This window comes from Eucalyptus grandis, chromosome 3 (genome assembly GCF_016545825.1).
Source record: "Eucalyptus grandis isolate ANBG69807.140 chromosome 3, ASM1654582v1, whole genome shotgun sequence".
Classification (NCBI taxonomy): domain Eukaryota; kingdom Viridiplantae; phylum Streptophyta; class Magnoliopsida; order Myrtales; family Myrtaceae; genus Eucalyptus; species Eucalyptus grandis.
Window position 1 is genome coordinate 53,471,452 of NC_052614.1, and position 11,901 is coordinate 53,483,352.

At 39.9% G+C, this 11,901-nt stretch overlaps 1 protein-coding gene across 1 annotated transcript; it reads right to left on the reverse strand.

Annotated features, from left to right (window-relative positions):
• Nucleotides 1–6,172: 6,172 nt before the first annotated feature.
• LOC104439909 (disease resistance protein RUN1) lies at nucleotides 6,173–11,501 on the reverse strand. Its single transcript, XM_039309782.1, has 5 exons — nucleotides 11,058–11,501; nucleotides 9,731–10,212; nucleotides 8,328–9,444; nucleotides 7,913–8,197; nucleotides 6,173–7,838 (listed from the first exon to the last, which is right to left on the reverse strand). The coding sequence occupies exons 1-5, from the start codon at nucleotides 11,499–11,501 to the stop codon at nucleotides 6,252–6,254; spliced, it is 3,915 nt and encodes a 1,304-aa protein (XP_039165716.1). The 3' UTR covers nucleotides 6,173–6,251.
• Nucleotides 11,502–11,901: the final 400 nt, after the last annotated feature.

An 11,901-nucleotide genomic window follows, 5' to 3' on the forward strand; every position in this document is an offset into this window, starting at 1 on the left:
ATAAAAGATAATGATGGTTAAATTTCATTCCTTTTGGATTAACAAAACTCAACATCTTTTGTGGGGTGTTCACGAATATCGAGGCGTCTTAATGTCCATAACTCTTTTGTGTAATTGTTTTTCGGTCCAGGCTTTTTCCATCGTCTTTTGACCATATTATTCTTATGAATCCCCTCTTTTTGCTAATTATACCGCACTGGTGATGACTGATGATTAAAGTAAAATGTGGCGCCCATTTTGGATTAACAAAATTCAACATCATTTATGGGGTGTTTACGAAAAAAAATATCACTGTATCTTAATGTCCGTAACTCTTTTACATAATTGTTTTTCGGGCCAGGCTTTTTCCATCGCATTTTGATTATATCATATCTTATAAATCCAACTTTTCAACGAATTATACCCGCACCGGCGACAAATAAAACTCAAATGTCGGGCTCATTCCGTGCCCTGCTTTTATATATATATATATATATATATATATATAGAACCTTCCTCTTCCACTTTACTTCATTGCATCTCTCTGTGATGGGTTTTATGGGTAGTGGGCCCCCATGTTGGGCTAACCCAGCCCATAACTCAAAAAGGGCCCATAACTTTTGAAATGAAAATAACCGCTATAAGGCAGCCATGGGTAGTTATCCTTCTTAAGTGAAAAGAACGTTTCTTTTCAATGTGGCGTGTGTTCTTAAGAGAAATAGAACAAGAAGAAAAGAGCACGTCTCTCTCACTCACGAAATACAAGAAGAATTTTGTCTCACATCATTACAATAAGAGCATTTAATCTGTGGAAATCAAGGTACATCCCTTTGTGTGATGTACTTTTCGATAAGTGATTCAAGTATTTCCTGAGCACGTTCTTCATATGTTGTTTTGTGTTATTCGATAGTTCGAGATTTGCAAATTAGGAGTTCGTTTTGGTATCAGAGCATTATTTTATTCCTGTTTCCTGATCGCAATACATTGTATATAAAATGAATCATGGACTTGTTTTAGAACAAGGATTAACTAGAAATCGCAAAACGGCATCAACAAATGCTTGGGTATTGAAACCGACACCCGACCGTACTGTTTGGGGATGCTTCTCGAAGTTCCGACCAATAAAAATTGTTTTTGATTATACAGGCTTTTATTTCTTGTTGAGACAAGAAAATCAAGGGGTGGCACACTATCGAAGGTAGCCGGACGCACCCCCACGCACAGCCACAAGTGGCAGCCACATCGGCACGTGCATCGCACATGTGCAGTGTGTGTGGAGAATCGTGGGCGTGTGCAACCACTGGCGCGTGCACGTCATGCATAGTGCATGGCTGGCATCATAGTGATGTCAACCACGTGATTATCCAGTCGGGTCGACCCGACTCGATGACCCATTAACTGACCTGACCCATTGACCTATGCTGACCTCCGCTGATCGTCATTGACTATTGACCTGTGTTGATTGTTGACCGGCATTGATCGTTGACAAAAAAAAAATGATGTTGAATTGCATTATGGATTATGTGTAATCTTTTTTTGTTTTATATTTGTTGTAGGAACAATGTTGTATTTTGTATGCATGTCTATATTTGTAAGAATGGATGAATAAAAGGCAAGACTTGCAAGGCCAAGAGCTAAATTAGTTGCTTAGTTGCTTAACGGGATCAACGAGATGATAAAGATATCATCTGGAATAGTTACCTTATGCTAGATTTAGAGAAGGTGAGGCCCTAATAAACACTCCTCCATATGGATGAGAAGCAATGTTAATTGGCTTGTGGGAGGTCAATGTGGTTCCAATTTATAAAAAACTTGTAGTAAATATTTTGAGGGAATACTATAGGATTCAGACAACGAAGACTTCAATCCTCAGGATAAATGCAACTTGGCGCATAATGAATGTGCCATGGAGAAACCTAAGGGACTTCCATCAATCTTTTCTTGGTTGCCGAAGAGGACAATAAGATTTTCTAAGGAGTTTTATAAGTCTTTCCCGATTTATAAGAGAGATGAATGGCACTGATGATATAACATTAGTTTTGTTAACATTTCTTTCTATCTTTCATGTTGGTCATCCTCTTCTTCGTCGCTCCCTTATCCTTAAATGGGAAGTTAACATCCGACATAATCAACTTCACTCTACACCCTCGAAAATGAACACTCTAACAAGACATTTCTTATAAAGACATTAAGTGGAGCTATTTTCTCACAAAAAAAGAAAAAAAAATAAAGCTCATTGTAATTCTTGTTGCATTTAGAACAAGAGCAATTTTATCCAAAGTTTATACTTTTTCTTTTTCTTTTATTTCTTTCCTCTATTTTTCTTCCTTTCTTTTCTTTTCTTTTCTCCATCACCCTTATGCCTCCATCTTTTTCTCTCTGCAGATCACCTTCTCTAAAGTCTATCACTATCTCCCCGTGGACCTGGCCATTGACGCCATCAACCTCATCTGCCATCGCCCTTTGTAACAATTTCAGTACCTTCGTCGAAAGATAGGGTCAATGCGCTCCCTAGATCTAGCATGTGCGAGCCAAGATGTGACGCTATGCTCAATTTGAGCCCCACATCTCGTGATCGTGATCAATCACAACCTATGTAGCACCGATACGGACACGCAACACGCGGCACGTCATTTTTTAAAAATAGAGAATTTCGACACGTTTCAACACATTATTTATTAAATATATTTTTATATATAAATACATAAATAAATAATAATAAACATAACCTAGAATTAATTTGCACAAAAAATATTAAATAATATCATACATTATTTTAATTTGTTATAATAATACATAAAACTTAGAGGAAAAAAACATTGTTTAAAGAAAAATACTGAAATGATATTTTTAAATTTATTTATTTATCATATATAGCATTTTTATTACTTCTTTCATAGTAAAAGACTTTTAAAAAACTTAAAAAATTATAATAAAAAAACAAAACTGAAAAAAAAAATTGACCCCGTGCGTGTATATTTATAGCAATTTTATTACTTCTTTTATTACTGCTTTTGTGTATATTTATATTTTGACCCCTCAAGGATTAGAAATTTTTAAAATTTACCCCATGCGTGTCGAATCGTGTGTCGAATTCGGACTCTCGTGTCGGGCGTGTCGGAGAGAGTTGACCACGAGTCGGATTTTTTATACTCGTTGACCACATGTCGGAGCATGTCGGGACGTGTCGGACACGTGTCGGAGTGTCGGACACAACATGAAGACTTCCGAAGAGTGTCCGTGCTACATAGATCACAACAGGTGTAAGTCATTAGCTCATTGTCCTCATCGTCGTCAATGGCAAACTCAGATTCGTTCTAATGCAAACTCTGAAGTTGGATTGAAGTCCCAGAGCAGATTTATTGGAGATTTTTGTGGAATCTGCGATCCTCAGGCCTACGATGAGGGCTCGCGCGGAGATGCAAAATTGCAAAATGCAGAGCATGCATTTTGAAATTCGGTGGTGGGGAGGCTGCTTCGTATAATTTGCAAAAGTGTAAATAGAGTTTGAACAATAAAGTTTTGTAGTTTTGCAAAACTGCAAAACTTCTCGAATATCTTTCCATTCTCTTCTTTTCCTAAATTGTTTAAATTGTTCTGCATCTATGCAAGCTCGCTGTTGAGGAGGCTGATGCGGCTATCAAGGAGGTGTGAACTTGACTAAGAAAGAAAGAAAATGAAAAAAATAAATAAATTTTTACACGAAAATACCCCTTAGCTACAAATAAGATTTGGGGCCTTCTAAATTGAGGTCCATATTTAAGATTAAATTGATGACTTCAAATCTTTATTTGAGATAAGATCAACTTTAGACCCTCTTTTGAAAAAAAAACAATTTATCTTCAACCCCTTATTTAAATTTTTCCAAAACAGCAAGATTCATCCTTGTACTCCAACTAAATTAACCCCAATAAACTTACAAAAGGGGATGCGGATACGGAGTGCTAAAATTTGACATGGGAGGATACTTGAGTGCCAAAAATTCGAAAATGTATACTTAAGTGCCAAATGCCGACGTGTCATTTTTCCAACTAGACAAGACATGGAAAGAAAAGCAAAACGGCGTCGTTTTGCTTTAGATTTGAATTTTAACATAAATAAAAATTAAATTAAATTCAAAACTAAATTTAAGAACTAAATTTCAATATTATTTTAGAAAAAATGTAGAAGAAAATTGCAGAAGGCGAGGGCTGTGCAAGCCCTTACCGCTACCTCTCCATTGTTGCTAGCTCTTTCTGGTGATTTTTTTTATAAATATAAATATTTTAATTTAGTTAATATATATATATATATATATTATAAAAAAGACAAAACAACATCATTTTTATTCTTTGTTGCTGACTTAGCTCTTTGGCATACCACGTAGGTGAGTTATATTATAAAAAAAAAAAAAAAAAAAGTATGTAGAATTTTCAGCCACCTTTGCCAAACTTTGACACTCGGGTGTTCAATTTAAAAAAAAAAAAACTTAAGTGTACTTTTCTGAACTTTTGATATCTATCCCTTGTATTAAATTTTGGCACTCCAAATGTGCTTTAGCCTTTACAAAAGCATACAGCTTTACTTTACTAGTCCTTCCCCCGAAAGCATGAAGCTGTTAATGGATTCATCCTTCTTTGGAGCGGGGGGCGACTCCTCGAACGTGCGCTTTTCTCCAACTTTGCGATTTGACTTATTGATCCGCCGGTTGACCCGCTTATTCATCCGCTGGTTGAGCCGGCGCGCTTATTCATCCGCTGGCGGACCAGGTTATTCATCCACTGGTGGATCCGCTGGAGGACCCGGTTATTTATCCGCCGCTCGTGGATCCGCTCGTCGATCCGCTCGTCGATCCCCTCGCCGAGCAACTTGATCCACTCGCCGAGCAACTTGATCCGCTCGCCGAGCTTCTTAGTCATCGTGGACTCATCTCCCTCCGCCTCGCCCTTCCTTTCTCCTTGTGGATCTTTCTTCTCCATGGCCTTGGCCACGAGAGAGAGAGAAGGTGAAAACGAGAGAAACATATAATTACATCCTCTTTGTGAAAATATGTCAATAAAATCGCCAATTCTTTTGTATTTAAAGATTTGATTTTTCTTCTGAGACTAATAAAAGACATGATTTTCGTTCCGAGACTAATCAAATAATTAATTAACCACAAAAGTGAGCCGTTGAGGGTAGAAATTGATGAGAAGCAATGGCTATATTGCGATTGGACCAATGATGAACAAGAGGCTAATTTTTATTTTATAAACAGTAGAGTACAGTTTGAATTTAAAGGAAACTCATCATAAGAAAGTAATTAAATTGAAAGAAACATGCGACTATGAAAGCAATCAACAGCAATTTTGTCTATCTAGTGAAAATGGTGTGGATTTAGTCATATAAAGTGGTGAAAATAGCATCATCCATTTTTTATAGGCACATTTTCCTATAGTTGTTATAATTCATTAATGAGTTATGATCATTTGTGGCATGTTTATTTGTGGAGAGAATAACAACACAAATGCTATAACTTTTGTACGGCGTTCACTTGAATGACATAAATGGCATTTTCGACAAATCATCTTACGTGAATTTTTTATTAACCACTCCAATGTGGACTTTTTGAAATTTTTGAATTTTTTTATTAATTGGTTATGCGCTAACAATGCCATGACCCACCACCCCATGGAACGCGCTTAAGATCCCGTGCGACTTTTCAAAATTGTCGAACTCTCCGTGAGCGGTAGGTATTATGGGGAGCTCTTATCCAACTAAGCCACCGCAGACAGTGGTATTTTTACCCCCTTTATTTGTGCTTAAGCAAAAGCGAAAAGCAACATTTTGCTTTCTCATATAATTCAAAAGACTGATATCACAAAAAATCCTAAATTGGTATCTCATGCCACGTATAAACCAAAGTAGGCTTTGTGTTAGAAAAACTCTCAAACTAGTACAACTATACTGCATTTGCCTCGAACTAATATTTTCGTCATAAAATATCTTAAACCGATACACCTGTGTCACCTTTATCCCATACTAACGTAAATCTAGGAATTTGTGTAGGTAAATGTAATGGCACAGGTATACTAGCGATTTTTGACGATTTTTCAACACAAATTAATTTGGGACATTAATTTGGGTATACGTACCGGTTTGAGATTTTTTGTGAAACATTAATTTATCAGTTTTGGGTTTTTTTATGGCATTAACCCAAATTTTTACCTGAAGTTCAAAAGATTATAATAGAAAACTTATATGTCAATTGACTTATTAAAATTATATATCGTGAAAATTCCAAGTACTACGACTTAGAAAAAATCATCGCGTACCTGCTGTGAGTCTTCATCATTGCCTTCACCTACATGCAGCTTCCCCAGGGATGATCTTATTTCTTGTAGACCTTGAATATTTTTAATCTCCCTGCATCGGCGGATTTCTAAAATTTTCAGCATCTTCAGATTTGATATGTTAGGCAACTTTCGGAGATGATCACAGTCCGAAAGCTTCAAACTTATCAAGGAAGTTAACTGGCCGAGCCCTTCAAGGTTCCGTATTTCGCAGTGAGATATATCTATTATCTCCAGGGCTCCTAGCTCTCCAAGCCCTTCAACCTCTCTAACTGCAGAGTGTGAGAGCCGTAATTCGTTCAAACTTTTCAAACATTGGACGGTCGGCAATCTTTTCAATGACAAACAGCCTCGAACTGACAAGAATGACAGTGTTGATGGAAGCTGCTGTATTCTCCTGAGGTTTGCACCTGACACGACAAGTTTTGTGAGCTGAGGGAGACATTTGTCCCTCAAGCGAAGGTCCGTGATCCGTGAATGAGACAATTCCAACACCTTCAGTCTCAGAAACCTTTTGGGCCAAAGAAAGGAGAGAACCACCCCCCTGGTCAGGATGGAATTCATCACCCTCTGCGTTGAGGGTAGTTTTAGTTCCTCGGGATCTTCATCTCCAAGGCACAACTCTTCCAATTTTGTCAAGTTGTCAATGAATGGCACAGCCTTCATGCTCCTAGAGATCACACGCAAGCGAGTCAAACCAGAGGGTAGTATTGGCAATGCTTCAATCCTGTCGCAGTTCAGTAAATCGAGGGTCTGAAGACAGCAAAGTGACTGGATGCACGGCGGCAAGCTAGAAATACGAGTATATCCTAGAACCAACATTCTCAGTGATTTCAATTCCCCGATATCACTCGGAATGTCCCCTTCCAAGCTCCTACATCGCAAGGCATGCATCTCCTCGAGGTTGGTTAGCCTTCCAATATCACGAGGGAATTCTCTTGTGAAACAGGAGTCCATTTTCAGTACTTTCAAGCCCCGCAGGTTCATGATCGAACCTGGCAAATCGCAAATGCCTGTCCCTGACAGATCCAACTCAATTAATGATCTTCCCAAATTGCCAATTGAGTCTGGAAGCTCCCCGAGACAGTGGCAGTTTCTCAAAGATAATTGCTTCAGTTGCACCAGCTCTCCAATTGAGTCAGGTAGTTCAACAAATTTCGCACCATCCAGCAAGAGCACAGAAAGAGCTTCCAGCTGACCCATTGATTGGGGCAGGCCACTCAGAGAGAAGCAATTAGAGGCACTGAGAATTTTGAGTTTCTTCATATTGGCTAGGGTGCTGGGAATTTCCTTTATAGAGGTTCCATCAATTAGAAGCTCTTTCATTTCTTTCATATCATTAAGTTCTTTTGGCAGCATGCTGAGTTCACTGCAGAACTTCAAATTCAGGGTGACTAAGAACTTTAGATGAGTAATTGAAGCATCAATCTTCACTAGTCGAGAACAATGCTCGAGAATCAATGTCTCCAACTTCTCAAGACCAGAGAAATCAGGAGTCGTCAGTAGGCTAGTACACCCCGTAAGGTTTAGATTCCTCAACTGTGGCATCTGCAAAACAAAAGAAATGTCTAGATAGAGTTGACTTCAAATTGAATCAAGCCAAAAAGTCTGTTCATAGTTACCTTAATTTGACTCCACCCTTTCCAGTCATGCACAACCTTACTCCATGATAAATCAAGAATGACTAGCTCTTTCAGATGCAGGTCACAAGCTCCAAAGGTCTCAGTGCACACTTGCCAATCAAGCCACCTTAAATTCGATAGGGAATTCTTAGAGTCTCCTATGATTCTGGCTTTACCCAATTTGAGATACCTTAGGTATGGCAGAAGTTCAAATTCTTCACATGTAAAGCAGTCATGGCAAACATTATCATACTTGAGATTGAGGGCTCGGACCCTTTTAGCTCCCTGCAAATGAAAGGATAAGTAAATGCATAAATATCGTTCTCACGTGTCATTAGACGTCCATCTGCACTTCTTTAAGTGAATTTTATTTGACTTGCTCAACTCAAGAAATCATTATCACTCCCAGGCGTACCTTTCTTTCCTTCAACATGGATACTGCATCCACATGATTCCATAGCCTACTGCGCCTTTCAGGCCTTTTGGGATCTTCATTCTTGACAATTTGCTGACAAAGATTTCTCAGCTTATTATGCATCCATAGTTTATTATTTTCTCCAACTTGCACCAAAGACATGTCCAGCAAAACGTTGATTCCTTGAAGAGGATCATAGCCACAAGCACACCACATGGAAAAGGGATTGGCAATATCCTTTCCAACAAAGAAACATGCTATATCCAGTAATATTTCTTTGGTCTCATAGTTAAGAAACTCAAAGCTTGCCATCAACACGCGTTCAACTGGATCGACATGCTTTCTCATTATCTTCAAGGTATGTTGCCATAAACTTGTGGGCACTGTGCATAAAAGAGGAGCTAGAACCTCAATCGCTAAAGGAATTCGTCCAGTTAGAGATATAATTTCATCAAACAGAGAATCATATCCCTCTGGGAATGGCAGGATATGAGAAGCATGCCTCTGAAAGAGAAAAAGAGCTTGATCAGGTTTCAGAGGTTCGACTTCATATCTTTCTGCCACTTCAGGGACATTAATAAGACCATAATCACGCATGGTCACAATGATCCTACTTCTTGGACCAAACCAACTGAGCTTCCCAATGAATGGTTCAAGTTGATGATAATGACCGACATCATCAAGGATAATAAGAACTCTCGTGCTATGAAATCTATGTCTGATGATGTGTGCACCTTCTTCACAAGTAAACATTGGGCAGCTTCGCTTTAGCAGGTCGGAAATTAACTGATTTTGCAAAGACTTGAGTCCTTCAGATTGTGTGAACCTCTCTCGAACGTCCTCAAGATAGCTACAGCCATCAAAGAGAGAAGCGATGGCTTTATAAACAACCTTTGCAATAGTTGTCTTGCCAACCCCACTAGTGCCATAGATTCCAACTACTCGGACATCCCCACCATGTAACCCAACTGATTGTTCATCTCTATAGTATACGCCAAGCTTTGTCATAACCTTTTGAACTCGATCCTGAATTCCAACCAAATTCTCCTCAACATCCTGCTTACCAAACAGTTGCAGCACATCTAAGAGGAGTAGCTTTAAAAGCTTGTAATTAGACCTGCTAAATTTGAATTAGGGATAGGAGTAGCAATTAAGAAACAAGATGGCAGTTGGAAAGAAAAAACCAGAAAGGAGTTAAATTATACACTCAATTGGGCCGGCGGAAATAAGCAATTCACGAAAAGAGCGAAGGACAGATAGGTCGTGACTAATAATCTTGTGAGTGTAAAGATAGCAGACGGCATGTTCACTCAAAACCATTCTTCTCACTGTCAGAAGACTATGAATCCTATATAGATAAGGTCCTAAGAAAATATCAAGTGAAATCAGCTAAATCGAATTACCAAGAATTGTTGTCTGCAGAGTAAAATCTGTCCCGATCCCCAAGCTCACGAAGAGCTCTTCCCCATGCATCGATTGTCCTGCCATCCATTCCCTTCATCTCGTGCTCCTTCAAGGATATTTCAAAAGAACCCCTGACGAGTCGCACATCCGAGGGATCTACGTCATAAAAAATGGGAATGATCGTTCGGCCATTTGTTCTTCTGCACTCCAACATTAGACCCAACTCCACGAGGCAGCTTTCGGAGGAAGCGTAGCCTTTGGAGATGATTGGAATCAATACGTTGGATCGCCTGATCACTTCAACTAGGTCTTCCCCTTCAGGCAGCTTTTTGCCATCTCCAAAGACCGAAATCCCGGATCTCGTGAGTTGAACGATCAGGAAGTCTATAAATGCATCAGGGATGTCCGGTCCTCTGTTGAAACTCAAGAAAACACGCAACTCTTTCTTAGCGAAGGTAGAGATCGACAAGGGGGATCGTACCTGTAGAAAAGAAAGAGGCGTTTGGTAACATTTGTGTTTAAAAATTGTTCCAAAACAGAAATAGAAAAAAAAAGTGTTTCTATTCCAAGAAATAATTTTTTAATAAAAAACGTGTTTGGTAAACTTATTTCAAGAATAAAAAAATGAATAGAAACACATTCGGTAAATTTGTATAATTTGTATAATTTTATTTTTTATATTTTTTTCTTATTTTCTTATTTATTTTTCCTTATTTTCTTTTTTTCTTCTTTTGGCTGGTCGCCGGCCTCCGCCATGGCCGACGAGGGCCGGCAGCCTTGCCCAGCCACGGTGAGGCTCGCCGGCCCCAGCGAGGTTGAACTCGCCCAAGCGGCCGGCAAGGCTCGGCCTCGCCGGATCTCGAGCAAGATCGAGCTCGCCCAACTCGGTGCGAGGTCGGCCTCGCCTTGGCCGGGCGAGCCGGCCGCCGGGCGAGCTCGCCCAGCCAAGGTGAGGCCGAGCTTCGCTAGGGGCTGGCGACGCTCGGCTCGCCGGGGGCCGGCGACGCCGGGCGAGGTCGCTAGCCAAAGAAAAAAAAAAAAAAAAAGAAGAACAAAAAGAGAAAACAAAAAGAAGAAGAAAAGAAAGTGTTTCTAAATTTTGTTTCAAAAACAAAAAACAACTTTTTTTGTTTTAACATTTCATTTCCAGATGTGTTTCTGGGAACAAAAAAATAAATTTGGAACAAAAACGCACACAAACACGTTTATGTTCCTTTTTGTTCCCAAAAAAAAAAAAAATTATTCAAAAACAGAAAAAAGAAATGCAAACAAACGCAGCCTTAGTAAACATAATTCAAATGGGAAGCATAAATTGACATCACGCACCTCCTCCCTCGCTGTAATGGCGCGGTCCCGCTTTGGCGTTACTAACAGGAGGACTAACAGGAGGACCAAGGCGAGGAGAGCAATCCAAGTCAAATATACAATCTCGATGCTCAGAAGACGAAGTGCTAAACACCCAAGCATGCCCATGCTGTACACTCGCAGCAGCTCGGCCGCGCCGGTGAATTTCCACCAAGGGCTGACATAGAGCACCAATAACGCGACCCAGACCACGATGAAGGAAACCAGCGTCTCCGCGCTTCGGTTCCTTAACACCGTGGAGAAGGCCAAAACCAAAAGAGCTTGCACCATCAGCTTGGCCAGGCCTGCGTCCCTCCTCCTGAGTAGGCCGTGTAAGGCGGATACAACCACCCAAACCTCGAGCGCCAACACCAACCACTTCACCTCCGGATCAAGCAACGTAAGACGCACAGCCGCGACCGCCATTTTCACAAGCATGGACAACGATAGAGGATTCATCTCTCTCTCTCTCTCTCTCTCTCTCTCTCTCTCTCTCTCTCTGTGTCGTGCGGGCATCTAAAAAGAGGGGATTGCTTGGTTGCAGAAATGGGTAGAGACGATCGTTGACTCGGACTTCTCTTGCAAGTCTTTGTCCCCGGGGGGTCATAAAAATGAAAAAATAAAATGAAAACTAAAGTAGACTATGATTTATGCGAAACCCGACGATTAATGCAAAGAGAGGTGTGAATGTGCCGTGATCTAAGCTGTTCTTTTTCTTTTTCTTTTTCAAATAATATTTGAGATGGGTTCTTTCCAGATTCTGTAGGACTGAATTTACACCTCCCTTTTTTTTTTCCGGTACGTAGACAGAATCACCTTATTCCCA

What these genes read in the sequence shown, in the direction of transcription:
- LOC104439909 (XM_039309782.1), bottom strand. Translation starts at nt 11,501, where the DNA reads ATGGCGGTCGCGGCTGTGCGTCTTACGTTGCTTGATCCGGAGGTGAAG. An exon ending in CCATTACAGCGAGGGAGGAG is followed by an intron (nt 10,213 to 11,057) that starts GTGCGTGATGTC and finishes TCTTTTCTACAG; the next exon opens with GTACGATCCCCCTTGTCGAT. An exon ending in CCATGTTGAAGGAAAGAAAG is followed by an intron (nt 8,198 to 8,327) that starts GTACGCCTGGGA and finishes TTTCATTTGCAG; the next exon opens with GGAGCTAAAAGGGTCCGAGC.